This window comes from Agelaius tricolor, unplaced genomic scaffold, assembly GCF_023055355.1.
Source record: "Agelaius tricolor isolate 1412-34295 unplaced genomic scaffold, bAgeTri1.0.p SCAF_25, whole genome shotgun sequence".
Taxonomy (NCBI): Eukaryota; Metazoa; Chordata; class Aves; order Passeriformes; family Icteridae; genus Agelaius; species Agelaius tricolor.
This window is the reverse complement of record NW_027269285.1, coordinates 3,698,752-3,710,847: the sequence shown is the minus strand read 5'-3', so window position 1 is coordinate 3,710,847 and position 12,096 is coordinate 3,698,752. Positions and strand designations below refer to the sequence as shown.

Below are 12,096 nucleotides of genomic sequence, written 5' to 3'. Positions count from 1 at the left end.
TATGAAGTGGAGGAGGACAGGAGATATCAGGCCACCTCCCCTCCCTTACATTCCCAGTCCAGCAGGATGGTGGGACTTGGAAAAAATATCCAAATAATTCTTTTATTCTGCTCATGGTGTGGATTGGGCAGTGGCTGGTGGAAATGAATGGGTTTAGATCTCCAGGAGTTGCAGGGAGCTGTTTAACTGGCAGCTGTCAGCCTGCTGAGGGAAACAGGCTACTTGTTCCTGCTGGCAGCTGAAATGTCTTCAGCTACATCCAAAAAAAGGAAATCACGTCTGTTTGCTGGTTCCTGGCAGGATTTCTCTCTTGCATAAGCTTATCTCTGAGGAATAGTGGATCTGGATCTTTGTTTGCAAAGAAGTTGGTGGTTTTTTTTTTTACAATGTTTTGTGAGTCTTGGTATTGTGGAACATCTTTTTATCACTGTGGCAACATCAACTGCTGCTCCTCTAGAAGACTCTGATAAGTTAAAGATATATTTTCCACCCATCTGAGGAAACTTGCTTCTCATGTGACTTTCTAAAAGTGAGTGTTCAGTTGAAGATGCTGGATCTAATGGTAAAATAAGTAATTTTCCTTTTATCCCAAAGTTGCTTTAAATTGCTGTGGACTTCAATGTTCTCAGTTGCTCTTCCATTGTGCTTCCAGTATTCACAGGTGTTCTGCTGTGCCTGAGAGAGGTTTTGGGACTAAAGCAGTCCCCAGAAATGTTAAAGTTCCTTCTGTGGTTGGTATGAAAGGTAAAAGTGGCTGTAGCCTGCTCTGAGGCTCCTCTAGTCTCAGTGCTGATGTTTGTGAGGGAGGGGATCAAGTTTATCATGGCCTTTTCAGCCCTTTAAACTCATGCCAGATATCTCTCTTGCCTTTCAGGTCACATAAAGATAAGTTATATTTTTGTATTTTTGTATGAGTGCATAAATACATATAAACTTTTTTTTTTTTTTTTAGAGTCTGTAGACTGAATTACTTGGAAAGAAAATGAAGAGTAGTGCCAGGCCTTGGAGTGCAATAGCAAAGCAAGGGAGCCATGGGGTTGACAGAGGAAAACCTCTTCCCACCACCTCCACAGGAATGAAGACATCCAAATCCTCCACTTCCCTTGCCTTTGAATCCCGCCTCAGCAAGGTACAAATCCTTGGACACTGTTCAAGAATTCCAGGTTAAAATTCCAGTCTTGATCCAGGTTAAAGCTTTGGTTTAATCCTCAAACTACTACACCCTCTGTGCTAAGTGCAGAGAGATTTAAATTTTGTTGTATATTAAATTAATACACATTTTTCAAAGTATTTTGCATGTACTGTATTTGTACAGTCTGTGAGTGAGGGAATTGCCTAAACTTTGAAGATGGAGGAAAACAAATGGCAAATTTCTAGTTCAGCTGATAGTTACACGTGTAAAGAAATTCAAAGAGATTTATTAATGAATATCCAGAATTCCTAAAAACCTGTGCCTCTCCCTTCAAGGCAAAATATCTTAACAGAAGACATTGCAATAGAACAAATGCATTTTATGAATCCTAATTTTTTATACAGATATATTTTAAAAAATAACAGAAACTTCTGTCCAAGTAATATTTTTAAGAAAAAGGCGTAATACACCTGAAATGCTGCTGCATCTGCACCCTTGCAGCCAGCAAGCAGAAATAACCTGGTCATCTAAATCCAGACCAAGGTTGTAACTTTGCAGTAACAAAGTTTAATGAACAGTACAAGGCAGGGTAGAGTATTTAGATCTCCTCTTGGTTAAAACTTCATTAATTGTCACAGTTTTTCAAGGAAAGGATTAATTTCTTGAAATTGCTGTGCAGACTCCTAGATGCACTTACCATTGTGCATTTCAATGCTCCAGGCAGGTTGTGCAGTGTGGTTGAGGCAGCATCTCTGAAGGAATGCTACTGAGGACACTAATCAGGAAATCTGATATGATTGATTTGTTAAATTTAGTGTTAATTGTGGAGAGATTTCTTCCTAATGACAGCTAATGCCTTCAAACTGTGTCCAGCTGCAAATGCAAAATCATCAAAGTGGCTTGCTTGAGGAAAGGGAGTAGAAAAGGCACTGTAGTTGCTGCTATAGGGAAGAACACATTGAAGAAATTACTTCAGAGAGACTGCAGAACTTTCTGAAGGTCAGAAAGTCAGATTGTTCCATTCTCCTCCTGAGAGTGAGCTGACAAAACCTCTGCCAGAAGGAAAAACGTTCGTTGTTTGGTATCCTGGAGCACCATCAACACTTCAGCTATTGAAACTTATGGGCTCACAGGGTCCAGGAAACCACAGACTCTGAGTCAGAGGAGGAGATGAAAGGGAGAAGGAATTAGAGTTGAAAGATTTCATTTTGCTTAAATGTTTCACATTCAGGAACTACTAAATAGGGGCAGTGCTTGTTGTGAGCTCTTTTCTCTTAACCCAGCAGAGGTGTTCAGCCTGTGCTTCAGGGACCCCCTGCTGACACTGGACAACTTCAAAGGAAGTGGATTTTCATTTGAGAAAACACTTTAGCTGTCCACAAACTCAAAAGTATGGGAAAACTTCTCCTCTAGGGAGACTCTCCAAAGCTTTGGTCTTAAAATACTTAAAGTATTTTTCCTGAAATTAATTAGAGACTGTTACTAGAGGCACACAAATGGGAAATCAGCCAACCAAAGTTCTGAGACAAACAGTAACTCCTGCTTGCTGAAGCAAGATCATTTCAGTGTTTCTTTTTGAATCTCACCTTGTGCTTGTGTTCCACGGGTTTCTTGAGTAGGCACTTCGAGTGGACTTGTGTCACCAGAGATTCCCTCCCAAAAAGTTGCCAGTGGACCACTCCTCTAAACTGTTTTCTCCTTGCCTTTTAATTATTTGCCTTTTTGAACAGTCTTTCCCATTTTTATTCTTCATTGTTGGAACAGTGCTTTATCCCTTAACCCACTTCACAAAAACCTAGAATGGAATGCAAATACAAAAATTATGTACTCCAGTTATCAAGGCAATATTCCCGTGGGGTTACTTTATGGAAATGTTAATTTTTCTCCCAAAGAATCTTGCATGTTGAACGAACTGAGGGGAATATTCAGGGTCCTGACCTGTTCCCCCTCTGTGTCCCAGCTGAAGCGGGCGAGCAGCGAGGACATGCTCAGCAAAGCTGGCCCAGCAGCAGCTTCGGGAGTGTCCAGGCTGAAGAAGACAATCACAGCAGGAGCCATCTCAGAGCTCGCTGAGAGTCGGCTGAAGCCCAGCACAGGTAGGCACCAAGATGCTGTGAGCCGTGCTGTGAGTGACAAGGTCCCAGCAGTGTCCCCTGTCCCCCTTGCAGCACAGCCGTGTGGCGGTCACAGGACTCTGTGCTTTGCATCCTGCATCCCCCGCGCCAGGGACAGGAGGTGAAAAGGGATGCACTGGGTGGGTTTAGGAGCCGGGGCAGCCCCAGCAGCCGGGCGGTGGCGCCGGTGCCCCGCGGCTCCGGGGCAGGATGGCCCCAGCCCCGGGCTCCAGAGCAGGACAGCATCGCTGGCTGAAGTTTTCCCCATTCATCAATAGCAATCTCTCTTCTCTCTCACTGAGTGAGCAGAGCTGCTTCCCCGCTGCTCCTGGGACACGGCAGAGCTGTGAGAACAAAGAGCAGCCCTGGGCATCCTCTGTGCAGCCTGTGCTGCTCCTGAGCTAGCCCGGGGCACGCTCTCCCCAGCAGCCTCAGCCCCACCGCTTGTTCCCATAGGTTTCAAACCTAAGCCTGTTTCGAAAGGCAGCGACACCATCTGCATACCAAGGGCTTCGGTGCAAACGCTCTGCTTTCCCCCAGGAGCTCAGCAAATACTTGCTGTTGTCTGCTCCCTGGTGGCATTTCCAAGGGAATGTGAGCTCTTATTAAATTTGACCATGACCTCCCTATTTGTCACAGCCTCTGCAGGTTTTGACTGTGTGACAGAACAATGTTACTAACCAGAGAGAGATTTCTGTTTTTTAAAAAAATGAAATATAAAAACCTTTATATACCCTTGGAAGAAAATAATGTGCCTTGTACCAGCACAAATGTTTCATAGTAACCCAAGGACAGATCCAATTCTGCTGTTAATCAGCGTGTAAATCCTCAAATTTAATAGTGACTAGCTGTATCCAAAGGAATTTGGGATTCACAAGCCAATAAAGAGGCATGATGCTTGGGAGGAGCCAGGCAGGGAGATGAAAACCTGTACAGATGATGCAGCACAGGATCCTGGGAATGCAGCCAGGGAAACAGCACTGCAGGGAGTCCAGAATGGAATATGTCTGTCAGACACCAAAACACAAGCATGGAATAGAGAGCCCTCTTCTGCATGCAGCTATAATAACTGGGATTGGAGGAGGGAGATTTATGATGAGGACTACTTTAAATACAAAGGCTGAAATGGTTTATGGAGGTCAAGTTACATCTGGGTATTGCTTTGCCACTTTAAATCACATCATTGGATATAACCTCATATATTGCTTTGCATCTGCGTTTGTAGAAGCATGAATGGGAATACTAATGCTGAATGAAAAGAGAACAAGTGTATAGATAAAGGCTAAGAATGCATGTGTCACCCCTCTAAAATGGTTTTTAACCTAGAGAGAGCCGTCCCAGCTCTTACAGGGACTGTTTTAAGTGTGTATACAGTGTCTTGCATGTCTGTTTTTACAGTGGTTCCATAATCCAAAAGGATGTTTGAAAATCCAGCTGTATGCTGAGAAGATGTCATTGTCAGGGCCACTGGAAGGTGCTTGATTTTATTGAGCAAGGTTACAGAGCTGAATGCTTTGTCACAGTGGAAAAGAAAATACAAACAGTCCCACTAAAATGGTGCATTGTTGCTAAGAGAACTAACAGTGAGCATGACAGAGGGCACAGCATGTTCTGGGGAACAGAAGTAGGAAAGGAGAGAACGTTTTCAGCTGCTGTATTTTATTGCAAAGGCATCCCAAAGAGTCTGATTCTGATCAAGATGCAAAGCTGACTGTGGAGCTAATCCAAGAGAGAAGGTTCCAGTAGCTGGGAAATGCAGATGTTTGTATACGTAGCCAAATGTGTAAATCTAGAAATTTATTCCAAAGTCACTTTCTTTTGTTTCTTTGATGGCCTTCATCTGTTCTGTGTTTTCCTTTAATGTCTTGACTGCAGGCATTATCTCTCCCCCTTGTTTGGGCTTTTTTTGTCTGTTACTCAAGTGAGTGGTTGGAGTATTTTACTGAAATGATATTCTATTAGCTCCAGCCACACTCTGATGGTACACAGCATGTATAATATTCCTGTATGAGAGAATTTAAAGGGAAAAAGGTATGGAAATACAAAAGCTTAGGTTTCTTTCCTCTTTGGGTGTGTCTGTCCACCATTTCTGTGTTGACCTTGAGCAGTAAGACACATTCCAAATGCTGCAGATAATAAATAATTGCCCTCAAAGATTGGTTGTTTAAATAGGGTTGTTTCTATGCTGCCCTTGGTGGAGTCTCAGTTATTTATTCCAGCCTTTTATTGATGGAACTACCCCTGCCTGCCCTGCTGGGAGCTGACACAGTAAATCATAAACAGCTTCAAGAGGGATGAGGCCAAGCCCATGTATCCATGCTTGGCAAGTGGAGTTGAGCAAATGGAGCTGGAGACTGATTCTGGCTGGAAGTTCTGAGCTGTGCTGTTTGGTTTTGTAACTCCTTGGCAGTTTTGAAATCCCAGGCAGCGGGAAATGATGCACAGGGAAAAAATAAATGTCTTGTATTCAGCTTCCTTATCCACAGTGTGATGTCTTCCCATGTGCTGTCCTGAAGGGGCTGTTTGGGTTTGTTACAACCAAGCTTACAGAACTCTGGCATTGTTTTTAATGTCTCTGTAGATGAAAAAGGGCTGGGAAACTGTAAAACATGAGCAAGAGTTCACTAATCTTGGAATTCATTGATTTTAATGCATGTATTTATAAAGCCATCCAGTCTTTGAAGCCATATAGCAAAGAAATGATTGTAAAATATATTAATAGAAAAGTTTGTATATTCATGAGAATCTAGGACTCTCTTCCCCTAAGGTTCAGGATTGTAGGAAATCAATGACTTCAGATTCTGCTCCTTTGAGGTCTGCAAGCCAAATAACCTTTAAAAAGCAATTTCACAGAGAATTTCAAAGCTTCTTATGTGATCACACACCTCTCAGGAAGAGCATTGCATGGCAGGACTGGTATGCAGATAGAAAATTTGAGGTTCAGGCAGATGAAATTACTTTCTCAATGGAGCCTGGAAGTCATTCCAAATCCTTGCTCTGAGTTCTGTCATTCAGTCCATACAAACTCTCAGTTCAAGCACTTTCTGAGAACTTGCCTGGGGGCTGTCTGGTTTAATCATGTTCCTGTGCTGCTTTGATGTGATTTCAGTGGCAGCTGCTATTATCTGTCAGGTTGGACAGGAACCAAAAAGAGTCTGGACACAGCCAGGATGTGGGCATGGCACAGTCCAGTCACACATCATCCAAAAGCATTGAGACTATTTCAGCCCTTCCCATTTCTCACAAATATATTGATTTTTATATCAAGTGCTGCCAGCTCCAATATGAGGTATCAGTTATCCCTGAAATGTAATTAAGAGATAGCTGTACTTTTTCTCAGGCTGCTTCATCAGCTTATTTTTTTATAGCTAAATAAAGGCTAAATCTCTTTAGACATCATTTGCCTCAGAAACAATAGGAAACTGTCAATAACAATGTTATTATCACCTACCTTAGCATTTACAGAAATTCTGGTTATTTTACTGACAAGTTCTCTCTAAAGGCTAGAGCAGGAGACAGGTACTATATCTTTGGGGGCTGGGAGAAGCCAAGATGCCAGCAGGACTGTGAGGGGTGGCCTGCTGTGTCACCCCCTGCTCCATCAGAAATTACCATTTATTATTATGCATAAAATGGGAAAGTCAATACTTGGCCTGAATTTTCAGCCAAAATAACAAAAAACCTGTTGCTTTCTGTGTGTTCCTGCTGAGTTGATCCACATCCAAGGCTGGAGATGGTGCCAATCCAGGAGCATAGAGGAGGGAAGCTCAAAGACATTAAGAGTTTCAATTATCTCCTCAGCATCTCGTGTCGAGGCTCTGAACTCTGCAGGTTACCTGGACAAAAGCTGCTAATCCCAGAATGGAACATTGCCAGCATTGGAAATGAAGCTGCTCTGCAACACAGGCTGTTGTAATAAACCCAGCAAATGAAATAGGGAAACAAAAATACCAAGAGATTTGGCATAATCAGGGAAAACTATAGAAGGGCCTGAGGCTCATAGTCTGTTGTGGCACAGTTTGGGTTGAACAACCTTCAGCTCCAGAAAGGAGGGGCTCTGTTTTGATGAGTTTTTCTGTGATTTGTCATTCACATTCCTGCCCAATAATCAGAGTTAATGTCCCAGGGACTAAATATGATACCTGTGTATCTTCAATTCCTTCCTAGTGCTGGTAGAGCACATACCATGACTCCATTTGTCCATCTTTTTTTTTTTTATGTAGTTTATGTGAAAACAAAAGTCTTGATTTCTCTCTGAAACAGCTGCTTGCAGCTTTTCTGTGTAGATAGTGCTGGTATTCAGAAAAGAAAGGCTTTAACTAAATGAGGCCAACTGGTCCCTGCCAGCTCTGGTGTTAGTGCTGGGAAAGCTTGAATATCACTGGTGAGACTTGTTCACCTGTGGCTGATCCCAGAGGGGAGGCTGGTGTGTGGTTTTATTGCACATAGCACTCATTAGATATGCTTCTTTCCCAGCAAAATTGAAAATGTGCCATGCTACAGATTCTCAGAGCTTCTGCTTGTTCATAGAATTGTCATTTTCAGCTTGCTATTTGATAGTAATATAGGGACTCTATCAAGTTTATTGTCTTCTCTCAGGCAACTTCTCTGCTTGCTGTTTGCCACTCTGCGATGTGGGGTAAAAATTTAGGTTAATGTGAAGCTAATCCAGACCAGAAGCTTTCCCTCCATGGTCAGAAAATTCAAGGAAGTATCTTTTATTTAAAAGCTTTCTTTAAAAAAGAAAAAAATCCTTGTGAAAAAAAAAAAAAACCTAACTGACAATATAGCAGTTCATAAGATGCTAATGCACCCCAATTAGGACAGGAAAAAGGAAAGTGATTTCTATTGAAGGACAGCTCTCTGACCTTGGGGCCCTTTTACTCTGCCATACATCAGCTTTTGACAGCGGCTGCTTTTTGTGATCTGCCACATCAAAGCACTGCTATAGGTTTGGGAGAGGTTGCTGCACTTTGCATTCAGGCTCGTTACTGTCTCGTTTTCCTTGTGAGCGATGGTGCCAAGTGTGAGGGACACTAATGAGATCGGTATGTTCTGTTCCACCAGGCTCCACTGCAGCCGAGGGGCTGAGCTCATCTGGGCTTTCCCAGGAGCTCTAAATATGCTTCAAAACCTCATCTGGAAAGCCACTTGCATTTTACTCCCCCTCCCAGGTACAAGACACAGCTCTTGCATAATTATTCTTTCCTACAAAGAGATTCTAGCTCCAAAAGTGGTATAAAAAGGAGAGGAGGACTCAAGATATTGCTTTGTCAGGCTGTCATTCCAATTGGCAAGAAGTGCTGCAGGAATTTAGCGTGCAAAGCAGTGGAAATGTGTCTGCATTTACATCCAGAGCTCTACATGCAGCTGGATATGCATATTGACATCTACACATATCTATAAATATCTGCAAGGATGTTTAACATATTGCTACAACCGTGAACCTGAACCTCCCTGGCATTCCTTAGCAAAATGTTTCCTCTGTGTGTGATTTCCCCAGGTGTCAAGTAGTCAGACTGAGTTTCAGCACCAGTTTAGAAGATTTCACCCACTGTCCTCTGAAGGGAAAGCTCAAGATTTGAAGTAGATCAAATTTGGCATTCCAGATTTAGGTTATGGCTGCTACTTGTCAAGTTTCTCTTACTGCTTCTTACAAGGATTTTTTTTCTTGGCACAGCCTGCAAATAACAGTTGTTGATTGCTGATGCCTTTGCTGAAAATATTCTTGTATTATATTTATTGTCGTGTTGTTTTTCACGTTCTTTGAAGCTTTGCTCTTTCCCTCTGTAAGCCATGGGCAGTTGTGCATCCTGGAATGGCTGGGAATGGGGGCTGCTTCACATGACTGTTCTCCAGGCATCTTTTTCCTCTTTGATAACTGGCAGTGTAGTGAGACCAATGCATTTAGAGGCTGTCTGGTAGGATTTCTGATACCTGATCCTGTTATGGATAACAGGCTTTTTGAGAGGCATTCACAGGCTGGCTGCAGTCATCTTGCATTATTAAACAAGTAGGAATTAACTTCTGCTGACAACACTGTCTGCAGAATGTACCTTTTTCAAGCTTTCTTGCTGTCCTAATCTACTGCAGAATTTACATTTCCTGTGCTGAATCTCTGTTAACACATTCTGAGATTCTGCATTCAGCCTCTTGTTAAAACCACCTGTGAAAGAGACCCTTTTCTCTGGCTGTTCCCCTGAGAATGACTTTGTTGGCACACGTGAGCCCCTCTGGGAGCTGAGCCAGTTCAGAGGGTTCAGTGTGTGGTAGGGATACTGAAATGCTGGGTCTTGAAGGCTGCAATGACTTTACCCATTAAATTGTTGACAGTTAATTGGCTCAGGGCAACATCTACAGGGAGGATTCATTACAGCTGTAAGGGAACTGTGGTGATCCCAAAAGCCTTCCTCTCCTTGGGACACCTAAACAGAGAGGGGAGCATGCCTGGATGCTCCAGGAATAGCACAAATCTAGGATCTCCCAGCTTCTTTTCATTTCTTTTCAGGCTTCTTTACTGAAGTTGTTCAGCAAAGTCAACACAACCCTGCTCTGACTACCTGCCCTGGGTTAATTATCAGCTTTCCTTCAGCTGGTTTGAAAAGAAATGATCCTTAACACAAATTCTCTGGGCCTAAATCTATTGCAGCCAGAATGCCTTGGCACAGGGCCATTGTGTTTGCACTTAAAGAATGGGAGGGAGAAGGAAAGGAACGCGAAGCTGGCCTGGTCTGACAAGTATGCAGATCAGGAGAGGGCTTGGCATTCCTTGTAGTATATTTTTCCACTGTTTTTTTTTTTTTCCCAGCAGCTTTTGGCTTACATTAGATTTTAATACTGTAGAACAAGAGGGAGGAATTGACAGCTCCATCTCAGATGTGTTCCTGGAAGGCTGTGCTTCTGTGACATGAACTGTGACCTCACCAAGTATCTTCATTACAAAAAATTTGTTTCTAGCATGGTTAAAAAAAGCTTTTGTTCATCTGGGATTCAGCTCTAGATGTTATATTCCTAATCCTTTGAGGCCCACTACTGGGAATGATGCACAGATTCTGAAGATTTATTTTCCCTGCTACCTATGTACTTGGTGCTCGTAAAATCTTCAGCATTCATGGAAGAGGAGTGTGACAGTGTGAACTCTGGTGTTCATGATGTCCACACTTAGGGCCCATTCAGTTTAGTCCAGCATCAGTATCTGTAGCTTCTTTAGGCCTCAGCCTTCTGGAGAGACTGTCAGCTGCCTGGCCACTGCAAATCTGAGATTTGGTGGCATCTTCACACTCGTTCTCATGAGCATGGATTACAATTTGAACAGAAATTCCATTCATTCATTTGCTGTGTTATGAATAGGATGCCAAGAAAGTTATGCTTGGCAAGCAAGTCCTGTCATTTGACTAGGGAGTTGAAAGAATTATGTACCTCACACCTTCAATAATTAATTCCCATTCTCACTGTATAGGATAGGAGTGTTTGTGAAGTTTTATTGGCAGTTCAACAAAGAGCAAGGGGATGAGTCAAGCTTCATGCTGAGGAAGAGACCAGCTAATCTGCTTTGTAGAGTTGAAATGCATTCATTTTGTTTTTATACCATTATTACTGAAGAGGAAAGGAAAGTAATGTCAAATGTTCAGATAACAAACATTTGCCTAAAGATTAAGCCATGCATCTGTTGTGATTTGTTACCTGGTCCCCATCTCATCCTTGCTGTTACTCCTTTTTCCTCAGCTTGAGCTGCAAGCTCCATAAGCAGTAATCTCTTATCTACACCGTCTGCTCAGGCTGTAGCTGTATTTAAAAATTTGTGCTTTACCTTTCATTTTGGACTGGGCTAGAAGTCTTTGGCCTGACATCATTCTCCCTATCATGGTGTTAGAATGTTCTGACTTACATTTCGTGCCACTGTCAAAAGTAACAGATTGGTTCTTCCAGTCCTGACTCTCCTACAGTGCTCAGATTTCAGGTGTGTGTGCTCTGAGTCAGTGATTACATTTTATAATTGCTCCAGGCTTGCACCAACACTGCACTGGGACCTTGTTACACTATTCCCTTTTGTGATTACAGAAATAGAAAGCAGGTGATGAAGTAATAAATGCTCAGCTTCAGGAATCATCAGCCCAACAGGCTCTCACAGCTCATGCAGCCCTTCAGGTGAGTCCTGTTGAAGGAAAGCAGAAGTCACTCTTTAGTCCATAGTGGAAGAAAATCTCTGTGGGAGATACATTTCAACAGCAGTTGGAGGAAGTTTGCATCTGTACCTTGGAAAGGGCAGGCTGAGTACCCACCATAGTCAGATACAAGACTTAAGAGATCATAAGATGACTTTTAGAAAAAGAATGTACTGTCACTGATTCCCTTTTGATGGCTTATTCATTAAACAAAGCGTTTTGTGTTTGACATGTCATGAGACAGAAGTAGACAGGAGTTGTTTAATGTCATCCAGATATAGACAGCTGTATGAAAACTTTTCACTTCATCTATAAAGTGTCAGAGGAAGAACAATGGAAAGCTGAACACTGACAATGAACTCATCCTATTGTACTGAAATATTAGCAAAATTCTGCTTCTATCATATTGAATGGTCTCCAGATACTTTATCTGAAGTGATGGATTCACAACTAGATAGATTAATTCTTCATGTTTTATTTTCAGGCTGTTTTGAGCCTAGGAGACACACTAGTTTATTATTTCTGAATTTGTTTTTAACCCTCTTGTTGAAACCAAGACTCAAGAGGAATCTGTTAATTATCCACATAATGGAAACTGATCACTGGAGTCATTCAGTATCCTTGTTTCCCATGTACATCAGGGCTCCATCAGTGTGGAGCATCTTGATTTTTGGAAAGATGTGCT

General features: G+C 42.4%; 1 protein-coding gene across 5 annotated transcripts in view; it reads left to right on the top strand.

The window, feature by feature from the left end:
• Window positions 1-12,096, top strand: part of SPECC1 (sperm antigen with calponin homology and coiled-coil domains 1) — an 85,037-nt gene that overhangs the window by 19,315 nt on the left and 53,626 nt on the right. For all 5 annotated transcript variants that reach the window (XM_071447773.1, XM_071447772.1, XM_071447774.1 and 2 more), the window contains exons 2-3: window positions 953-1,129; window positions 3,093-3,228. In XM_071447773.1, coding sequence (XP_071303874.1) covers window positions 983-1,129; window positions 3,093-3,228 — 283 coding nt within the window. In that variant the 5' untranslated portion in view covers window positions 953-982. The remainder of the gene's footprint in view (window positions 1-952; window positions 1,130-3,092; window positions 3,229-12,096) is intronic.